The 23288-nt window shown below is 42.8% G+C and overlaps 1 protein-coding gene across 1 annotated transcript in view; it reads left to right on the plus strand.

Moving 5' to 3' along the window:
* Positions 1-11995: 11995 nt before the first annotated feature.
* LOC106589856 (Na(+)/H(+) exchange regulatory cofactor NHE-RF1) overlaps positions 11996-23288 on the plus strand; it is a 34352-nt gene continuing 23059 nt past the window's right edge. Inside the window, exon 1 of the mRNA XM_014180253.3 lies at positions 11996-12727. Within this exon, the coding sequence (XP_014035728.1) occupies positions 12296-12727 (432 nt within the window). The 5' untranslated portion in view covers positions 11996-12295. The remainder of the gene's footprint in view (positions 12728-23288) is intronic.

Below are 23288 nucleotides of genomic sequence, written 5' to 3' on the forward strand. Positions count from 1 at the left end.
ACACAGGGATTACAGGGGACACAGGGGATACAGAAGACACAGAAGACACAGGAGACACAGGTCATACAGGGGACACACGGTATACAGGGGGATACAGAGGATACAGGGGACACAGAAGACACAGGGGACGCAGGGAATACACGGGACACAGGGGACACAGGGCATATAGGGGGATACAGAGGATACAGAAGACACAGGGTATACAGGGGATACAGGGTATACAGGGGATACAGGGTATACAGGGTATACAGGGGATACAGGGTATACAGGGTATACAGGGGACACAGGGATTACAGGGGATACAGGGTATACAGGGTATACAGGGGACACAGGGATTACAGGGGATACAGGGTATACAGGGGACACAGGGATTACAGGGGATACAGGGTATACAGGGGATACAGGAGACACAGGGTATACAGGGGACACAGGGTATACAGGGGATACAGGGTATACAGGGGACACAGGGTATACAGGGTATACAGGGGACACAGGGGACACAGGGTATACAGGGGACACAGGGCATACAGAAGACACAGGGGACACAGGGCATACAGTTAAATGCGACAACAAAACGTTATTTATTAAAAACATGAATATATTGATAACGTTTTTGAACGTGATAGCTGTACTTTTAGTTTATGGTTGACACAGCTTGTTTGCCATCAGCCAATCGCCGTTCGCAACGAGTTCAAAGCACATGAACCAACACAACTCGTTCCTCCTGGTTTACAAGTAGCATTGTCAGAGTTTCCCACTTGTTATGAATGCAGCCTTAGTTGTGGTCCCATGACCTCCCTTCTTGTCCTCTGATTGTCTGTTTCTCCCTCTGCACACGAATGACTTAATAAATGTATGTGTCCAAGCACTCGTGTGTATGCTTGTTGCCCCTATCTCACACAAATGACTTAAATGTACCTGTCCAAGCACTCGTGTGTATGCTTGTTCACCCTACCTCACTCAAATGCTTGGACACATACATTTAAGTCATTTATCAGACACTCTTATCCAGAGCGACTTACAGTACTGAGTGTATACATTATTGTACTTGTCCCCCGTGGGAATCGAACCCACAACCCTAGCGTTGCAACTCTCTGAAGCTGGTTATTCTTTCCAGTTAGTGTACAAAAACGAGACGTTCAGATAGTACAAGTGCATTGTGTTGATCTGCGTTGACACTGAGATATTTGGCCTACTTGGATATTTGGCCATTCTCTTCTCCAATGGTGTGAATCTCTCTTTGCCCTGCAGGCAGACATGGACAGTGAATGATCAGGAGAGACGAAGGAGACAAGCTGGCCAGGATGAGCAGCACAGTCCATTCTGAACTAAACCATGCTTTGACGTGAAGAACAGATACAGAACATTTATGGTTACGCACATATCTAGATACTCATCTCAAGTTAGGATTCAGTACATTCTAAATTGACTATCCAATCCTTACCCAAGTTAAATGGTAATCATTCTGTTGTCCTCTCCTGTGTTTCTCTCCAAGGGGTATTCTGTTCCTTTCATGCCCTAGCAAAACTGAAACCTACTTGAAGGTAACTGAAACCTGCTTTTGGGCTCCCGAGTGGCACTGTATCTCAGTGCTAGAGACATCACTACAGGGACCCTGGTTCGATGCCAGACTGTATCACGACCGGCCGTGATTGAGAGTCCCATAGGGCGGCTCACAATTGGCCCAGTGTCGTCTGGGTTTGGCTGGTGTAGACCGTCACTGTAAAAAATAATTTGTTCTTAACTGACTTGCCTAGTTAAATAAAAGTTAAATAAAAAAATAAAAAACAGCTGTTGCCCCTAATGCCTCGTTTCCACATCATCTCCTATGTCAAGTACTGCTTGGTATCAGGGGTCACCTGGCTGGCCATCTAAGGCCAACACAGCAAGGACCTGATCAGCAGTTCAGCTTTTGAGACTTGTGGGAGAATTGGCTTTTTGAGGTTTTTGTATTTCTCTTATACAAGTACAGAAATTCCATAGAGATGTTTTTCCCCTTTCACAAGGGAGACCTGTCTCAAGATTAATAGATTTCCCCTAAGGCCAAATACACCATGTCAAATATACATGTGTCATGACTACAATGCAGTGTGACGTATGTGTCACAACGTTGAATCAAATCAAATGTATTTATATAGCCCTTCTTACATCAGCCGATATCTCAAAGTGCTGTACAGAAACCCAGCCTAAAACCCCAAACAGCAAGCAATGCAGGTGTAGAAGCACAGTGGTTAGGAAAAACTCCCTAGAAAGGCCAAAACCTAGGAAGAAACCTAGAGAGGAACCAGGCTATGAGGGGTGGCCAGTCCTCTTCTGGCTGTGCCGGGTGGAGATTATAACAGAACATGGCCAAGATGTTCAAATGTTCATAAATGACCAGCATGGTCAAATAATAATAATCCCAGTAGTTGTCGAGGGTGCAACAGGTGAGCACCTCAGGAGTAAATGTCAGTTGGCTTTTCATAGCTGATCATTGAGAGTATCCCTACCGCTCCTGCTGTCTCTAGAGAGTTGAAAACAGCAGGTCTGGGACAGGTAGCACGTCCGGTGAACAGGTCAGGGTTCTATAGCCGCAGGCAGAACAGTTGAAACTGGAGCAGCAGCACGGCCAGGTGGACTGGGGACAGCAAGGAGTCATCATGCCAGGTAGTCCTGAGGCATGGTTCTAGTGCTCAGGTCCCCTGAGAGAGAGAAAGAAAGAAAGAAAGAGAGAAAGAGAGAGAATTAGAGAGAGCCTACTTAAATTCACACAGGACACTGGAGAAATACTCCAGATATAACAGACTGACCCTAGCCCCCCGACACATAAACTACTGCAGCATAAATACTGGAGGCTGAGACAGGAGGGGTCAGGAGACACTGTGGCCCCATCCGATGATACCCCCGGACAGGGCCAAACAGGCAGGATATAACCCCACCCACTTTGCCAAAGCACAGCCCCCACACCACTAGAGGGATGTCTTCAACCACCAACTTACCATCCTGAGACAAGGCCAAGTATAGCCCACAAAGATCTCCGCCACGTCACAACTCAAGGGGGGGGCGCCAACCCAGGCAGGAAGACCACGTCAGTGACTCAACCCACTCAAGTGACGCACCCCTCCTAGGGACGGCATGGAAGAGCACCAGTAAGCCAGTGACTCAGCCCCTGTAATAGGGTTAGAGGCAGAGAATCCCAGTGGAAAGAGGGGAACCGGCTAGGCAGAGACAGCAAGGGCCGTTCGTTGCTCCAGTGCCTTTCCGTTCACCTTCACACTCCTGGGCCAGACTACACTTAATCATAGGACCTACTGAAGAGATGAGTCTTCAATAAAGACTTAAAGGTTGAGACCGAGTCTGCGTCTCTCATATGGGTAGGCAGACCATTCCATAAAAATGGAGCTCTATAGGAGAAAGCCCTGTCTCCAGCTGTTTGCTTAGATATTCTAGGGACAATTAGGAGGCCTGCGTCTTGTGACCGTAGCGTACGTGTAGGTATGTACGGCAGGACCAAATCGGAAAGATAGGTAGGTGCAAGCCCATGTAATGCTTTGTAGGTTAGCAGTAAAACCTTGAAATCAGCCCTTGCCTTAACAGGAAGCCAGTGTAGGGAGGCTAGCACTGGAGTAATATGATACTTCTTTGGGGTTCTAGTCAGGATTCTAGCAGCCGTATTTAGCACTAACTGAAGTTTATTTAGTGCTTTATCCGGGTAGCCGGAAAGTAGAGCATTGCAGTAGTCTAACCTTGAAGTAAAAAGAAATTTGGACAAACTTACAGTTGATTTGTCAGAGGACAAACCATTCACAGAGACAAACTGATATCTTTTCGACAGATAAGATCTAAACCAGGCCAGAACTTGTCCGTGTAGACCAATTTGGGTTTCCAATCTCTCCAAAAGAATGTGGTGATCGATGGTATCAAAAGCAGCACTAAGGTCTAGGAGCACGAGGACAGATGCAGAGACTCGGTCTGACGCCATTAAAAGGTCATTTACCACCTTCACAAGTGTTGAAAAGGACAGTTCAAGGTCTTATTTTCTTAGGCTTGATTTTCTCCACAAAGTTGCAAATCAAAGTTCCAGCATGTTCTCAGTTCACATTCTTACTTCAGTGTTGTAATTTGTTATTTTACTTTAAGCTCATGTTCTTTTACTTTTAGCTTTAAAAATCATGCTGGTTAAATCCAGAGACATACAAACAAAACAAAACAAAACAAAAAAGGGTCACAGGAAGTGATGCAGCCCATGAGGCAGGCACCCATTTTCTCAAGATCTCCATTTCAGCTTGACCGAACTCGATAAGACATGTGTTCTCACCAAACAAAGCCATAACACCTTCTGGCACAACCTGGGATCCACCATGTCCCCAGACTACATTCACTTGTTGTGGGTGGCTGTCTGCAACACAAAAAAAGGGTGTTTAAGTTTTCATAATTTTGCTGCTGAAGTTATTTCCGGTTGCCCATTTGAATATGAACTTCTGTATTTTATTCAGAATATTATAATATATTATTTACCAGGTCAGTGTCTTGTGAGAATACCAAATGTTGTAGTGACCTATGCTGCATAAAAAGTATATTTTCGAATACGTCTTGTACTATTCTGTCTCTTCACTATGAATAGTGTGTGTGAGAGAAAGAGAGAAACAGAGAGAGAGAGCAAGAGAGAGAGAGTTCATAGTTGGTACACACCACCAGAGGGCCTTGTCTTATCATTTAAGTTCTGTAATTCGCTGGAAGGCTGAAGGCACCTTTCATCATGGTCAAAAGTAAATCAATGAATGTAATGTTATTACATTTAGAATTGTGTGCTACATTGAACTTAGAAGGATTTTAATGTGTGTCTATTTTTTACCAAGAATGTTTTTTATTATTTCAGTTTGGATAAAATCAAACGTGTCTTCTTACATTTGTCTATGGATGAGGATTCATGAAGAAGCTTTGCATCATAGAATTAGAAATTAGAATACTAGAATGAACACGAACCTTGTTATGATGTTTGTGACTACAGGGAGTAGCTTACGGCTACGACCGGAAGTGACTTTTCATAGCAGGTTAGGAGATCATTTGAGCTAACCCTTTTCCTAACCTCAACTTAAATCTCCTAACATGCCACGTTAATTATCCTAGCCTGCTGTGTAAATTCTCCTAACCTCCTACAAAAAAAGTAACTTCCGGTCATAGCTGTAGCCTACTACCTCTATGGTCAGCATCCCACCCTGCATCCCACTGCTGGCTTGCCTTGGAAGATAAGCAGGGTTGGTCCCTGGATGGGACACCAGATGCTGCTAGAAGTGGTGTTGGAGGGCCAGTAGGAGGCACTCTTTCCTCTGGTCTAAAGAATATCCCAATGCCCCAAGACAGTGATTGGGGAAATAGCCCTGTGTAGGGTGCTGTCTTTCAGATGGGATGTTAAACAAGTGTCCTGGCTCTCTGTGGTCACTAAAGACCCCATGGCACTTATAAGAGTAGGGGTGTTAACCCTGGTGTCCTGACTAAATTCCCAATCTGGCCATCATACCATCATGGCCACCAAATCATACCCAGCTTTCAATTGGCTCATTTATCCTCCTCCTCTCCCCTGTAACTATTCTGCAGGTTATTGCTGTAAATGAGAATGTGTTCTCAGTCAATTTACCTGGTAAAATAAATAGTCAGAACCTCTTCTGACGGTATAAAGGTTAGAGAGTTGGTCAGTCATGGTTTGCCAGTGCGGTGATAAGACATTGTGTAAAATAATGACTTTGAAGAATTGATCTGCACTGTATGTTTGTTAGCAAGCTAGTCAGTTTTAGACGAATGATTACATTCATTTTTCAAATTAATTGCCAATATGCAAACACTCCATTCAAACAATGTAGTACATCCACAGCTATAAACTGGCTGAAATCAGTTGATGATTAAGTGATCATGTCTGAGAAGCCGGAGTTTGGAGGATATATTGGCACGGGTGTTGTTAGGCCTTTGAGGGCATTATCACTTCTATACCATCTTCTATCGCAACGACACTTAAATCGCTGGATGCTACTTATCATTGCGCACTTAGGTTTATTACGGGTGCTAGCTGCAGAACTCACCACTGTGTTTTATATCATAATGTGGGTTGGACTTCGCTGTCCGTGAGACGAGAACAACATGCTCTCGTGTTTGTCTATAAAGCACTTCTGAATAAGCTACCTCCTTATTTATCATCACTCATCAATATTAGAATTATAATTCCTAAAACCAGGTCTCAAGCATGGATTACACTTGAGGCCCATGCGATTTCCACAGAGTTGGTATGGCTGCCTTTTCCTGTTACGCTCCTTGTCTATGGAATAGCCTGCAGACTAAACTTAAACTTCAGACTCTTGTCCCCTTGCCCATTTTATTTTTGTATTGCTTGTAACTGTTTCGGGTAATGCAAGTTCTTGTGCTGTTAGTAGAATAACCTATGTGTAAATGTAATCTGTTGCTGTATTTTATTTGTGTTATCTGTGATTGTTTTGTTTGTCTTGTGTAGTTTCTTAATCATTGTACCTAAACTGTATGTGTAACATGTATACGCAGGGCCCAGCTGTAAAAGAGACCTTGGTCTCAGTCTGTGTTCCTTGTTGAAATAAAGGTATAATAATAATAAATAATAATACAATGGATTACCAACATATTCAAATAATGATTGACATATTTTCATAAAAAATGTTATTTTGGTGAATTTATTCATAATATTTCATCCTTCCACAATATATAATTCTGACACAAATCTAGGGTAGCTACCCAACCCGGCTGGTTGTTTGTTCTATCGGTTCGGTTGCTATAGACGCAACCCAGTCGTTCAGTCTTTTTGTTCTGTATCTGTGGAAGTCATTCGTTCCAAATGTTCTATTACAATACTGGCTGGCAACGTTCTTATCCCTTGCTTGCTAGCTAGCCATGTAGGTTCATTTGCATTTGTTTAAGCTGTTTTCTAATGACATTTATTTGGATACATCCATAACAATTAGCTAATGAGGCGCGATTTTGTCTGTCATAGAAAATGTGCTCACTCGTCAGGACAATTTTGTTCAGAGGAGTTAGCCAAGAACACAGCTAGCACAATTACTTCAAACTGAAGCTGCAAAGACCGCAAACTTGCTGCACTTCATTTCGTTTGACCTTTTTTCAAATGATGCCAGCTGATTCATGATTTAGACTAGCTGAGAAACGCTGCCTGCATGACTGTCTTGTCCCGACTCCCAACACTTCATTACTATGGGACAGCTGGAGATCTAATTTGAATTTTGAAACAATGTTTCAAATGTCAGAGAGACAGACAAGGTTTATGCAAATCTCCGCTCTTGAAAACTAAATGTTAGTCTAAAAGAAATATGAGATAATGTCTAAATGCTTTTTATAGTGGAGATCACGTTTATAAATTGCCTGGCTGGGCTGATGAAACAGTGGATTGCGCAGTCAGATGGAACAGAGTAAATAGGCATTTTAACACCATTGATTTAACCATTGGTAACTTGTGGAATAGACACTGGCTGGAATGTGGTTTTAACCAATCAGCATTCAGGATTAGACCCAGCCGTTTTATTATAGGACTTAAACAAGTTGTATATGCAACAACAACTGATATTGTGTCATGTAAAAATAATTATAATAAAAACAAAAAATATATAAATATATATACATATTTTAGAGGCTATTTATACAGTATACAACCTCCATAAACTGTATTTCTAATTAGGCCTACATGACAATATTTTGACAATCATTCTATTACACAGTTTCTGATATATCACATTCATTAAAATCAGGACATTGCCTCTACTGCTATTCATTCCAATTAGACTGGTTTGGATTTCTCCCTGACCAATATGGCTGCAATTTCCTTCCCAACCTGGATCTTAAAGGGTTTGTGACATAGCCTTTCTAGTAATTTAATAGGATCTCTATGTTTTGAATTCACATAAATAGCCTAGCTATAAACACCTTTTCAAGAAAAAAAATGGACATACTAGAACTGATACACATACACTGGAAAAGCGTTTAGATCGACTTTAGGAGCACTAGAGCGTGTAAGATACATTTCTTGGTAGAGGTGGTTTTATATTAAGCTAACATAAAGAATTGTTTTAAGATGGTCATTCTAATGATCATTTAGCTATTTGATTTTTAATATGAGGACCCCTCATATATATACACTATCATTCACAAGTTTGGAGTCACTTAGAAATGTCCTTGTTTTTGAAAGAAAAGCACATTTTTTGTCCATTAAAATAACATCAAATTGATCAGAAATACAATGTAGACATTGTTAATGTATATGACTATTGTAGCTGGAAATGGCAGATTTTTTTATGGAATGTATATATATATATATATATATATATATATATGTTACGAGGCCCATTATCAGCAACCATCACTCCTGTGTTCCAATGGCACGTTTTGTTAGCTAATCCAAGTTTATCATTTTAAAAGGCTAATTAATCATTAGAAAACACTTTTGCAATTATGTTAGCACAGCTGAAAACTTGTTCTGATTAAAGAAGCAATAAAACGGGCCTTCTTTAGACTGGTTGAGTATTTGGAGCATCAGCATTTGTGGGTTCGATTACAGGCTCAAAACTCGTCAGTCTATTCTTGTTCTGAGAAATGAAGGCTATTCCATGCAAGAAATTGCCAAGAAACTGAAGATCTCGTACAATGCTGTGTACTACTCCCTTCACAGAACAACGTAAACTGGCTCTAACCAGAATAGAAAGAGGAGTGGGAGGCCCCGGTGCACAACTGAGCAAGAGGACAAGTACATTAGAGTGTCTAGTTTGAGAAACAGACGCCTCACAAGTCCTCAACTGGCAGCTTTATTAAATAGTACCCGCAAAACACCAGTCTCAACATCAACTGTGAAGAGGCGACGCTGGTCTTCAAGCCACGTACAAGGTTGTGTGTATATATATATATATATATATATATATATATATATATACTGCTCAAAAAAATAAAGGGAACACTTAAACAACACATCCTAGATCTGAATGAAATAAATAATCTTATTAAATACTTTTTTCTTTACATAGTTGAATGTGCTGACAACAAAATCACACAAAAATAATCAATGGAAATCCAATTTATCAACCCATGGAGGTCTGGATTTGGAGTCACACTCAAAATTAAAGTGGAAAACTACACTACAGGCTGATCCAACTTTGATGTAATGTCCTTAAAACAAGTCAAAATGAGGCTCAGTAGTGTGTGTGGCCTCCACGTGCCCGTATGACCTCCCTACAACACCTGGGCATGCTCCTGATGAGGTGGCGGATGGTCTCCTGAGGGATCTCCTCCCAGACCTGGACTAAAGCATTCGCCAACTCCTGGACAGTCTGTAGTGCAACGTGTCGTTGGTGGATGGAGCGAGACATGATGTCCCAGATGTGCTCAATTGGGTTCAGGTCTGGGGAACGGGCGGGCCAGTCCATAGCATCAATGCCTTCCTCTTGCAGGAACAGCTGACACACTCCAGCCACATGAGGTCAGCATTGTCTTGCATTAGGAGGAACCCAGGGCCAACCGCACCAGCATATGGTCTCACAAGGGGTCTGAGGATCTCATCTCGGTACCTAATGGCAGTCAGGCTACCTCTGGCGAGCACATGGAGGGCTGTGCGGCCCCCCAAAGAAATGCCACCCTACACCATGACTGACCCACCGCCAAACCGGTCATGCTGGAGGATGTTGCAGGCAGCAGAACATTCTCCACGGCGTCTCCAGACTCTGTCACGTCTGTCACGTGCTCAGTGTGAACCTGCTTTCATCTGTGAAGAGCACAGGGCGCCAGTGGCGAATTTGCCAATCTTGGTGTTCTCTGGCAAATGCCAAACGTCCTGCACGGTGTTGGGCTGTAAGCACAACCCCCACCTGTGGATGTCGGGCCCTCATACCACCCTCATGAAGTCTGTTTCTGACCGTTTGAGCAGACACATGCACATTTGTGGCCTGCTGGAGGTCATTTTGCAGGGCTCTGGCAGTGCTCCTCCTGCTCCTCCTTGCACAAAGGCGGCGGTAGTGCTCCTGCTGCTGGGTTGTTGCCCTCCTACGGCCTCCTCCACGTCTCCTGATGTACTGGCCTGTCTCCTGGTAGCGCCTCCATGCTCTGGACACTACGCTGACAGACACAGCAAACCTTCTTGCCACAGCTCGCATTGATGTGCCATCCTGGATGAGCTGCACTACCTGAGCCACTTGTGTGGGTTGTAGACTCTGTCTCATGCTACCACTAGAGTGAAAGCACCGCCAGCATTCAAAAGTGACCAAAACATCAACCAGGAAGCATAGGAACTGAGAAGTGGTCCGTGGTCCCCACCTGCAGAACCACTCCTTTATTGAGGGTGTCTTGCTAACTGCCTATAATTTCCACCTGTTGTCTATTCCATTTGCACAATAGCATGTGAAATTTATTGTCAATCAGTGTTGCTTCCTAAGTGGACAGTTTGATTTCATAGAAGTGTGATTGACTTGGAGTTACATTGTGTTGTTTAAGTGTTCCCTTTATTTTTTTGAGCAGTGTATATATATGTGTGTGTGTGTGTGTGCTTATTATTTGATAAAATATTGATTTTACTGCTATAGCCCAAATAAACGCATTGAATAACACATTCATCAATTGCAAAACAGACAGTCCAAAAATAAATCATATGGGGTAAGTTTTCAAGTGTCAGGTAGCAGAGCTCTACACTGGAGTCATTGCAAATCAAACTGTGCCACTTGTACCCTACCTTGAGCTGCCGCAAACAGATATTTAAATAGCCTATAACTTCAATTTAGGCGATTGCTATTGTAGCTTTGTGTTATCATGCAATTAATGACCATGTTTAAATTAAATTGGAAGCAATTGTGGTCATGGTCACAGCTCTATCGCAATTGCCAATCAAAGTACATTAGATTGATGGTAACAGTCAGTCATATTAGGCTACATGTAAACAAAAAACTGGCTGTTGTTGACAAACATATTCAGTTCATGTCCATGGCATATTAATAACATTTGGTTGAAATTACGACCCCGTCCTCAGTAGCCAATTCCAGCATTAGCCTAGGCCTACAGGCGATTGGGCAACACGAGCACTCTTAGTTCGAAATCGCATCGCTATTCACAACACTATTCATGATGAATAAATGAGTCTGTCAATTTCAACTAAGCAAGATATAGGACCTATCAGGGGGACCTATCAGGGGCTAGGCTACTTGTTCTAAGCAAAAGCAAACCATGGCAAAGTTTAATTACAATCATAAACCCGGATTTTAGTCAGCAGCCCAGGTCTATTGAAATGAAAAGTCAATCAAGCAAATAGGCCTAGCTATTTGCATTATCCATTCAACGATTTGTTGTCTTAACATCTGGCACATAATACGGCACAATTGCAAGAACATAACATTAGGCCATTTAAAAAAAAAAAATTACGTTTGTCCAAATGTTTCTTGCACAGAGATTTCGAGATCCTCTGTCCAACTTTCATCACCCAAACTCTGTCGGATTTATCTCTAGTTATGCACATGCGCAAACGGGATTTATTTCCAATCATAGATAGCGTTGGTGGAAACGGATCAGGGCCCTGAAACCGATAGCGATGGAATCTAGGCTTAAAATGGTTTAGGGAAACCGGGCCCTGGAGAGTTTAATAAAGGCAAATTAAATTTTATCTTGCGACATACGGAAATCCCTTTATTAAGTTACATTGGCTCGCAAGAATTATTATTTTGACGGAAAACTGAATTTTGCGTTTTACATCGACATTCCTTCCTAATTCGCTCAATAACGTTATGGAAAAAAGGCTATGACAGTGTCTAGCATCTAGATATGTGACAAGTAATAGCCTAGGCCAGAGTCACGGATTTAGAAATAAATACATGTATGGCTCTGGCGTAGGGAAATTTAAAGGCCGTCCATTGGCTGTCGGATAAACTCAACGACAGCGTTTTCCTAAAGGAGATTACTGATTGGTCTTGTCAGCTGTCAGACTACAACCCTTCACCATCAACTTCAGATCAAGTTAAAAACAAAGCCCAGGAGATTTGAGCACACAAGGAAGAGTACTTCTGTGGGTGTGTCTGACTACGTGCTTTCCACAAATAGTTACTAGATCGCAACATAGTTTCGAGGAGGACGGTACCAGAGACTCAAGTCAAATAATACGTTCTGTTTTGACACAAAGTAAACTTGTGAGAGCGACCGAAAGTTCGAAGTAGTTAGTCGGTCAGTTTCATTTCTGAGATTGTTTGTTGTCCACTTTTACTTTCTTTGTTGTGAAGTTTTTGGACGTTATCTGTGATAATATTTGATCAGCGGCAACATTATGTCAAACCTCCGGCCTAGATGTTGTATTTTAGGAAAGGGTTCGAATGGCTACGGCTTCCATCTGCACGGTGAGAAAGGGAAGACCGGACAGTTTATCCGGCTAGTAGAACCAGACTCTCCCGCCGCCACCGCCGGTCTCTTAGCTGGGGACCGACTGACGTTCGTTAACGGGGACAACGTGGAGGGCGAGAGCCACCAGCAGGTCGTTGCCCGGATACGAGCCACCGTGGGCAGCCTCGAGCTGATCGTGGTAGACGCTGAGACCGCGGAGGTACTGAAGAAGCACAACTTGGAGTGCCGTAAAGAGTATGTCACGGAGGGCATCCCGTTACCGGGCAGCAAGTCGGGCCATGGGGATGCAGCGGAGAGCGAGGCTACATCGGCAGAGAACGGAAACGTCTCCCTACAGAGGCTAAGTGTGAGCGCTAAGGTAAAAGCGATTTCCGAAGTTTCCTATCTAGATTCATTTCACAGAATATTACATTTTATGTAGGCAATTTTCATACGCCTAGTCATAGGATGTATTGGAGAGCTGACCAGGGTCAACCACTGTCTGTCAACACACGTGAACAACAATATACAGTACCAGTCAAAAGTTTGGACACACCTACTCATTCAAGGGTTTTTCTTTATTTTTTTACTATTTTCTACATTGTCAAAGTTCTTAATTTTTCGGATTGACTGACCTTCATATCTTAAAGTAATGATGGACTGTTTTTTTCTCTTTGCTTATTTGAGCTGTTCTTGCCATAATATGGACTCGGTCTTTTTAACAAATAGGGATATCTTCTGTATACTACCCCTACCATGTCACAATACAACTGATTGGCTCAAACGCATTAAGAAGGAAAGAGATTCCACAAATACAATTAACAAGGCAAACCTGTTAATTTAAATGCGTTCCAGGTGACTACCTCATGAAGCTGGTTGAGAGAATGCCAAGAGTGTGCAAAGCTGTCATCAAGGCAAAGGGTGGCTACTTTGAAGAATCTCAAATATATTTTGATTTGTGTAACACTTTTTTTTTGTTTACTACATGATTCCATATGTGTTAATTCATAGTTTTGATGTTTTCACTATTACATTTCAATGTAGAAAATAGTAAAAATGAAGAAAAACACTTGAATGAGTAGGTGTGTCCAAACTTTTGACTGGTACTGTATATGTAGGCTACATCCTACCCTAAACTCCATATGTAATGTTCTAGACATTTGCTGAGACTTGCTTTTCTCTTTTTTATTTTTTAATTGTACCTCTGTATTGTGTATAGAAGCATTAAACAGACACACATGCCTACAGGGCAGTTATTCTGTTAACCCTTTATGCTTGTGAAAATTGGCCTATGGATAGGGACAAATTTGAATGTTTAACATAATAAATCTAAAAAGCATATGCATGACCATGGTAGCAATTGAAAGAGAACACTTTGGTAGATGTGAACATTTGGTCTTATAATTTCCCCATGACTGAATTCAAACATTACACTGTTGATTTTCTGTGGATTTTACATTGACTATACTTTTCACAGCATTTGTCCATAACGAAAACTGAAAATACTCTGGATACATTCAGTTACATAATAAGAATATTCTTGGCAAGTTTGGTTTAGGTGCAAAATAAGAAACAATTATTACAAGAGTTTGAGCGTGAGGTCTAACTGGTGTCTCCAATTGGGATGGACACACAGCTCTCCAGACTGGGCACAGTTCATACAGAATTTAAATGTACTTTTATGACTCAAGGAAAGAGCCTTCAACTATAAGGTACTTTTTTTTTATCTCTCCTAGCTTTGCCGTTGAGGAACTGAAGCAAACACATTTGTAGTTTGTTTGTTTGGAACACAGCCCTGCATCCCCACCTTTACACAAGTACTGTTGTTTAGGCAATCCAGAAACATTCCATTATAACTCACCACCTGGGTAAGGTGGGCATCATTTGAAAGCTTATTATATTGCCAAATCCAATCATAGTGTTAGGCTTTTAATATGGAAATGTGAAGTGCACATTTTAGACTCGCAGGTTTGTTGTTGTTTGACATCAAGGCGGTATTTATTATAATCCTCAACATCTCGGCTTTCAGAACACATAGATTCCAGCGTTCCCCTCTCCCATGCTGCCCTGTACACATCGGGACATATTTCATTAAGCTCCATGTCATCTTCACGGAGTCTTGCACCGCTACTGAGCGGACAGTGTTGTTAACGCAAGATGATGGTGAACCTGTCTCGTCAGAGATCGCATTTATTTAGGCAGATCGCAAAATATGACGTTTTCATTTAAGACCGGAGACATATATATATATATATATATATATATATATATATATTGTTTCGGGTGATAATAAAACATGTTTTGTTTACTTACTTTTAACTCTACTTGTTACGCTAACTTTATAGCTAGTCAAGCTAGCTTGCAGAACAGCTACAGTAGCTAGCTAAAGGCTAGGTTGAAGATACTACTGTAACTAGCAACCTCCACCATCATAATAATAATATCATCAAAAACAAATGTCATTACCATCACAATAGATTTAAACGGGAGGCAACAGTCATATAATTGGTTTAACTGCCAATGTGTATTATTTAACATTACTATTAAAATAGTATTCACTTATAGGTAATTGTTTACAAGTTGCTAGCTATCCCATAAAGCCATCACAGAAGATGAAAATATTTGGTTTTGGTCACTACCTTTTCTTCAACAGACTTTGTCTGTACTGAAGACTACGCAAAGTGTGGAGTGTCTTACTCGCAACTGAGCCTTCAACCGCAAGGGGGCAGTGCGATTCCGCTCAGTTGTGGACATCCCCATTGAAATGAATGACATCCGGCGTAACGTAATGTGGACGAGGCATTAGACAACAAAAACATTTGTAAAAGTAGCTCAATTAGCGGGAGGAATGGGGGCATCTTTTTGCTAGGCTTGGTACACACGTTTAGAACAGCTGTCAGTTGAATCCCATACAGCACTGTAGAGTGAAGAGCCTGAGCTCTGACGTCTTATTTTATTTATTTAATATATATGTGTGTATATATGTGTGTGTTCCCTTTAATTTTTTTTGAGCATGCTCAAAAAAATAAAGGGAACACTTAAACAACACAACGTAACTCCCAGTCAATCACACTTCTGTGAAATCAAACTGTCCACTTAGGAAGCAACACTGATTGACAATAAATTTCACATGCTGTTGTGCAAATGGAATAGACAACAGGTGGAAATTATAGGCAATTAGCAAGACACCCCCAATTAAGGAGTGGTTCTGCAGGTGGGGACCACAGACCACTCCTCAGTTCCTATGCTTCCTGGCTGATGTTTTGGTCACTTTTGAATGCTGGCGGTGCTTTCACTCTAGTGGTAGCATGAGACGGAGTCTACAACCCACACAAGTGGCTCAGGTAGTGCAGCTCATCCAGGATGGCACATCAATGCGAGCTGTGGCAAGAAGGTTTGCTGTGTCTGTCAGCTTAGTGTCCAGAGCATGGAGGCGCTACCAGGAGACAGGCCAGTACATCAGGAGACGTGGAGGAGGCCGTAGGAGGGCAACAACCCAGCAGCAGGAGCGCTACCGCCGCCTTTGTGCAAGGAGGAGCAGGAGGAGCACTGCCAGAGCCCTGCAAAATGACCTCCAGCAGGCCACAAATGTGCATGTGTCTGCTCAAACGGTCAGAAACAGACTCTGAGGGCCCGACGTCCACAGGTGGGGGTTGTGCTTACAGCCCTGCAAGAGGAAGGCATTGATGCTATGGACTGGCCCGCCCGTTCCCCAGACCTGAATCCAATTGAGCACATCTGGGACATCATGTCTCGCTCCATCCACCAACGCCACATTGCACCACAGACTGTCCAGGAGTTGGCGGATGCTTTAGTCCAGGTCTGGGAGGAGATCCCTCAGGAGACCATCCGCCACCTCATCAGGAGCATGCCCAGGCGTTGTAGGGAGGTCATACAGGCATGTGGAGGCCACACACACTACTGAGCCTCATTTTGAGTTGTTTTAAGGACATTACATCAAAGTTGGATCAGCCTGTAGTGTGATTTTCCACTTTAATTTTGAGTGACTCCAAATCCAGACCTCCATGGGTTGATAAATTGGATTTCCATTGATTATTTTTGTGTTATTTTGTTGTCAGCACATTCAACTATGTAAAGAAAAAAGTATTTAATAAGATTATTTCATTCATTCAGATCTAGGATGTGTTGTTTAAGTGTTCCCTTTATTTTTTTGAGCAGTAATATATATATATATATATATATATATATATATATATATATAGGTTGAACACGATTTGGTAACTGATAAGTGCCTAAATTGGAACTCAGTGCCTGTACAGTAACACACGTATGTGTGTGTGTATATATATATATATATATATACACACACACACATACGTGTGTTACTGTACAGCCACTGAGTTCCAATTTAGGCACTCAGTGGCAACAAAATCACACAAAAATAATCAATGGAAATCCAATTTATCAACCCATGGAGGTCTGGATTCGGAGTCACGCTCAAAATTAAAGTGGAAAATCACAAAATCAGGCCATCGAGCTAGAGAAGCCTGTCTGCTTATTGTCTCAATAAGGGATGTGATCAGCACAACATAGGAAATAAGGGCCGCATTCATAAAGTGTCTCAGAGTAGGAATGCTCATCTAGGATCAGGTCCTCCATGTTATCTTATTCAATATTATATAAATGGCGTATTAAATGATCCCAGATCAGACTAGTACTCTGAGATGCTTTCTGAATATGGGCCCAGCACAAAATGTCTAGCGATCCATTTGTAAGCCAGAGAGCTCCTGTTTTTTTCAAAGTCAGGAATATCAGGAATTCCTCATTTAATCAGAAAAAAAAACATTTCTCTGAGAAAGTGATAGCTGAGCTCTAACATACAGACTCCTCTATCCCTCTGTAACACACCTCATCAGCCTCATACTGCTGGTTATGAAATGCTTTTTTCATGTGGTATTTAATCCGTGGGTGTGTAGTGGTTGGTTAGTTAGGCAAAACGTGCAACGTCTTCATGTAACTTTGTTAGACAGTGCAAGGTCTGCCCTCTGATATTTAGCTATTGTGCAACACAAATGGAAAATAAAAAAATTCCGATCTCTCTCGGCCTCGCCTTGATGTGTAGCTAGTGTTTCCCCTGAGTCATAGGGAACGTACCAATTGACACACTAGTCATGTAGGGAAAAGTGTGGCAATTTGGGACAAACACAAAAGGTCTCCTAAATAGGTCTCAACGAGGGCCTTGAGTGGTTCCTTATCACATGATCTGAACAGGACAAGCTCTCTTCGTCCTTTCTCGCTCTCTCCCTGCACCTATCCGGTGTATATGACGATACAAAATCTTATTATTATTATTATTATTATTATTACTCATTCACTCATTCAGCTTCTTTAGGGAAGGAGTATTTCCTGGTCTGGTCACCATGATTGGTCTGTTTCTGTTTGTTGCCGGTCGTATTCTGTTCCGACCTTAAAGACTGAGTGGAAAGCGAAACGGTGGTCTGTGGGAGTAGTGCACTATGGAGGGGATACAGTGCCATTTGGGATGTAGCTCATGTCTCCCACCACTAATGCACTGCTACCCTTCACTAATCTTCTGGGTTCAAGTGACGGGGGCCACAGAAAGGTCTTGTCTCTCTCAAGGTGCTGCCTGCTAGTGACGGGGGCCACAGAAAGGTCTCGTCTCTCTCAAGGTGCTGCCTGCTAGCCTCCTGCATTCCTCCCTGATGGGACACTTGGCAGGACCTGGCTGATACTGGTCTAATATGCGCTGTGTCCAAAATGGCACCCTGTTGTCTACATGGTGTGCTGCTGATTACCCAGGTGTATAGGGAATATGGTGTCATTTGGGAATCAGCCATGGACTGAGAGGCAGGACTTGGCTGGTACTGGTTTGTGTCCAGTAGGGAGAAAGTGTTTTTTGAAATGAGGTATCGCCTTCTGAACTTTTTGCTAGGGTTGGGTGTGCCCTACTGAACACAACCGTTGTCTAATATGGACTGAGAGCCAGGCACAGACAGCTCCTCCTGGACTCTCAAGACTTGGCAAGCCCTCAAAGAGCTGCATATAGTCTGGGTAGGCATTTGATTAATTGTTCAGGAGTCTTATGGCTTGGGGGTAGAAGCTGTTAATGAGCCTTTTGGACCTAGACTTGGCGCTCCGGTACCTCTTGCTGTGCGGTAGCACAGAGAACAGTCTATGACTAGGGTGGCTGGAGTCTCGGACAAATTTTTGGACCTTCTTCTGACACGCCTGGTATAGAGGTCCTGGATGGCAGGAAGCTTGGTCCCAGTGATGTACTGGGCCGTACGCACTACCCTCTGTAGGATGCGGTCAGGATGCTCTCGATGGTGCAGCTGTAGAACCTTTTGAGGATCTGGGGATCCATGCCAAATCTTTTCAGTCTCTTGATGGGGAGTAGGTGTTGTCGTGTCCTCTTCAGGACTGTCTTAGTGTGTATGGACCATGATAGTTTGTTGGTGACGTGGAAATGGAAGCTCTCGACCTGCATCACTACAGCCCCGTCGATGTGAATGGGGGAGTGTTCGGTCCTCCTTTTCCTGTAGTCCACGATCAGCTCCTTCGTCTTGCTCACGTTGAGGGAGAGGTTGTTGTCCTGGCACCACACTGCCAGGTCTCTGACCTCCTCCCTAAAGGCTCTCATCGTTGTCGGTGATCAGGCCTACCACTGTTGTCGTCAGCAAACTTAATGATGGTGTTGGAGTCGTGCTTGGACACGCACAGAGACTGAGTGTGTTTATTAATGGTGTCAAGTTGACCACATGGAAATTATGACCAGTAACACCTTGGAGGACCATCTCTCGGTTTCCCTGGAGACCCCAGCAGAGCAGAATGAGGCATTGTCTGTGGTGTGTTTGTCTGGAGAGAAAGAGAGGGACTGGGCCAGAGAGGAAAGCGAAGAGGACTCTCACGCCTCTCAAAGGAGACTGAGCCTGAAATACCTTACCCCTTTCTCACCACAAACACTCATAATGATCTTGTACTCAACCAGTTGTGTGTGTGTGTGTGTGTGTGAGATTAAACAGCGTTTAGCCTTTTGAAAGGAAAAACCCTCAAAGACTGGCACTCATTAGTTCTAGAGAGATGAAGTAAGGCCCTGGAAGGCAGACTGTTACACTCAGAGAGCTGTTAAGATGGAAGGGCCCTGGAAGGCAGACTGTTACACTCAGAAAGCTGTTAAGATGGAAGGGCCCTGGAAGGCAGACTGTTACACTCAGAGAGATGTTAAGATGGAATGACCGTTAGTGATGACAGTGAAACAGCCTTTCTCCCCTTCCTCTTTCTTTGGCCAATAACATGGCCTTATGTCCTGAAATCACGAAGTGATTTACATGTCTTCACCCTGACCTTTAAGCATTACCCAGTAGCAGTAGGCAATCTCTGGCTACTCTTTTACAGGTATTTACTACTTCTTTTTTTCCCCCGAAACGTCTTGGTGTCATTCCTTCATCCTGAGTATACTGCCTCCTCCCAGTGTATGTCACAAATGCCACCCTATTCCCTACATAGTGCACTACTTTTGACCAGAGCCCTCAAAAGTAGTGCACTCGGCTATATAGGAAATCGGGTGCCATTTGAGACACAGCCCCAGTCTGTACTGGAGGACCTTAGACAGACTGAGGTAGCGACTAACTAGCTATATAACCTCCACCTCAGTCTGTCTAACTAGCTACATAACCTCCGCCTCAGTCTGTCTAACTAGCTACATAACCTCCGCCTCAGTCTGTCTAACTAGCTACATAACCTCCGCCTCAGTCTGTCTAACTAGCTACATAACCTCCGCCTCAGTCTGTCTAACTAGCTACATAACCTCCGCCTCAGTCTGTCTAACTAGCTACATAACCTCCGCCTCAGTCTGTCTAACTAGCTACATATCCTCCGCCTCAGTCTGTCTAACTAGCTACATAACCTCCGCCTCAGTCTGTCTAACTAGCTACATAACCTCCACCTCAGTCTGTCTAACTAGCTATATATAACCTCCACCTCAGTCTGTCTACGTATTTAGTGCACTACTTTTGACCAGGGCCTATCAAGCTCTGGTCAAAAGTAGTACTCTATGGGTATAGCCTTGTTCAGTGTGATATTTCAAAATGGCTCTCATCACATAATCGTGGGTGTTGTCAAGTGTAATGGACTGTTCTTCTCCATTGATCTGGGTGTAGTGCCATTGAGTTGCCCTTATACCTATGTAACTACACTTTTATAACTGCAGTTATAGCAGTTACAGCATTGTTACAACATTGTGTTAAAGACAGCTTTGGCGACTACACAGTATTTTAAAAACCCTTTGGGCTGGATGTATCAATGTGTTGTTCATTTAAGCAATAATGCACCTCGAGGGGTGTGGTATATGGCCAATATACCACGGCTAAGGGCAGTTCTTAAGCACGACACAATGTGGAGTGCCTGGATACAGCCCTTAGCCGTGGTATATTGGCCATATATCACAAACCCCCGAGGTGCCTTATTGCTATTATAAACTGGTTACTAACGTAATTAGAGCAGTAAAAATAAATGATTTGTCATACCCGTGGTATACAGTCTCATAAACCACGTCATTGGTATATGGAAGGGCCATAGAGTTAGCCAATCAGCATTCAGGGCTCGAACCACCCAGTTTATAAACATGCATAATCTATGAGCAGAAATACTGTCTTACCTCAATTAGCCATGACATCATTAGTTTGAAAGCGACTGTTTTTATGTAAGCTGTGCTGTGCCATTTTCTTTCCTACATTTTCACCCACGTGGGCCAGTTCCCTAGCAATTTGAGTTCAACCAATGAGCTTCAGGCCCTCGCCATTTGAGTGACAGCTAGCAAGAGGCGGAGGCGACGTCGTGGTGCACATATAGTATGTGACGTTGTTCGCAATTTTCAGGGACCATTTTTGGCCCATGAGGGCTACATTCAGAACTACTGGCTAAAAAGTATTCAAGGGTACGGGAGAATCTCTTTCACATGCATTTCCATAATGGCACAAGGAGTCTTGCAGTGGTAGCCATGGATTTCAATGTGTAGCAGTGAAGTTGAACTTGATTCAGACCCCCGCTTTCTCCACCTCCTCTTAGTCCTGTCTTGCCTTCTATTGCCAAGGCGACACAGATTTGCCACACTGTCTAACCTGTTACCACAGAGATCCTGATTTGGGTCACCATAACAACTAGTACTCACAAGCCCTTGGATGATCTTGACATCATCTCACAGAGCTCTTTGCTGCTCTGGGTTGTTTACTGGGCTGACTGCCAACATAGTTTGTGAAGATCAATACCTTATGGCTCAAAGTAGGGCTGGGCGATATGGCAAATCAATCATCACGATATCTATATATTTTTTCATTCGATAACGATAATTATCAAGGTATTAATCAAATAATGTTTAAAAGGTGCATATCTGCTTCAGACTCAATAATGCCCAATGCCTGAACAAACTGTAGCCTAGTGGTTAGAGCGTTGGGCCAGTAACCGAAAGGTTGCTAGATCGAATCCCTGAGCTGACAAGGTACAAATCTGTTGTTCTGCCCCTGAACAAGGCAGTTAACCCACTGTTCCCTGGTAGGCCGTCATTGTAAGTAAGAATTTGTTCTTAACTGACTTGCCTAGTTAAATAAAGCTAAAAAAAAATATATATGTTATGCGAGCTACACATAAAATTATACTTTAAGGAAAATTGTTCCATGTTTGCGGCCAGGGAGCACGTACCTGGGGTCAATTAAATTGATAAGCCTCTTGAAACCTTCCTTTTCGACTGCTATTTGGTAGCATGTCCTTAGCAATGCAATGCATAATAGCATTTGTGATGACTTTGTGTTTTCGATGTTTGCTCGTAGGGCATAAAATGCTGTCAGTGTTGACTGCTTCGGGCAAACATCCCTAGATTGGCTGGTGCTTGAGGGGCATTTATCAATACCGTGGCGCAAACTCAAACTTCCTGTATGTTCCAAAGAGTGATTTTGCTTCAGATGTTGAAAAAGGTTTGTCTTATTACCAGACTTCGTAGCCACCTGTCTACGGCACAATTTGCACCAAGCATTGCTCTGCTCTTTGTCGGACTTCAAAAAGCCAAACCACTTCCAAATTACTGAAACAGTTTAATCATTTTTATCAATAATTTCTTGGTTGGAAGCTGCTCCTTCTCCATGGCTATCACTGCCACTGTTTTCACCTACATCCCTCATTTAGTTGTTAATAGTGGCTCCTACATCCCTCATTTAGTGGTTAATAGTGGCTCGCTCCTACATCCCTCATTTAGTGGTTAATAGTGGCTCGCTCCTACATCCCTCATTTAGTGGTTAATAGTGGCTCGCTCCTACATCCCTCATTTAGTGGTTAATAGTGGCTCGCTCCTACATCCCTCATTTAGTGGTTAATAGTGGCTCGCTCCTACATCCCTCATTTAGTGGTTAATAGTGGCTCCTCCATCACTCGAAGTGGTTTTTAGTGGGCGTATACCTCTCCACCTGCATATTGTCACTTCTCCGCACATTCCTGCTGCGTCAGAGGTGAAATGGACTGCTGTAACTAATTATTCTATATCGACATTATCGAAAATGAATCTAAACATTTTTATATCGTTATTGAGGGAAGTAATTACCTCAATAATTATTGATCTTGATTTATCGCCCAGCCCTAGCTCAAAGCTTTCCCCCCAGGCTGTTTTGTTACTCATATAACAACCTCAAATCATGTGATTTTATTACTCATTGATTTGTGTAATGGTGTGTGTTTTGTTATTAAACTTCGAGGCCCTCCATTTAAGACCCTTCCATTAACCCAGGCTCACCTTTGGTTGTCTGACTGGTTCTCTCTCTACTAGAGATAAAGAGAGTGAATACAGCAGTTTAATACATCTGTTTAATGGTGAGGAGACTGTCAGGTCTTAAACAGCCAGAAAAAAACCCTGTGAACGAACCTGGAAAAAGGACTTCTGATGACATGACAGGGATGAGAACTGCATTATGAGA

This window comes from Salmo salar, chromosome 28 (genome assembly GCF_965601325.2).
Source record: "Salmo salar chromosome 28, fSalSal1, whole genome shotgun sequence".
NCBI lineage: Eukaryota > Metazoa > Chordata > Actinopteri > Salmoniformes > Salmonidae > Salmo > Salmo salar.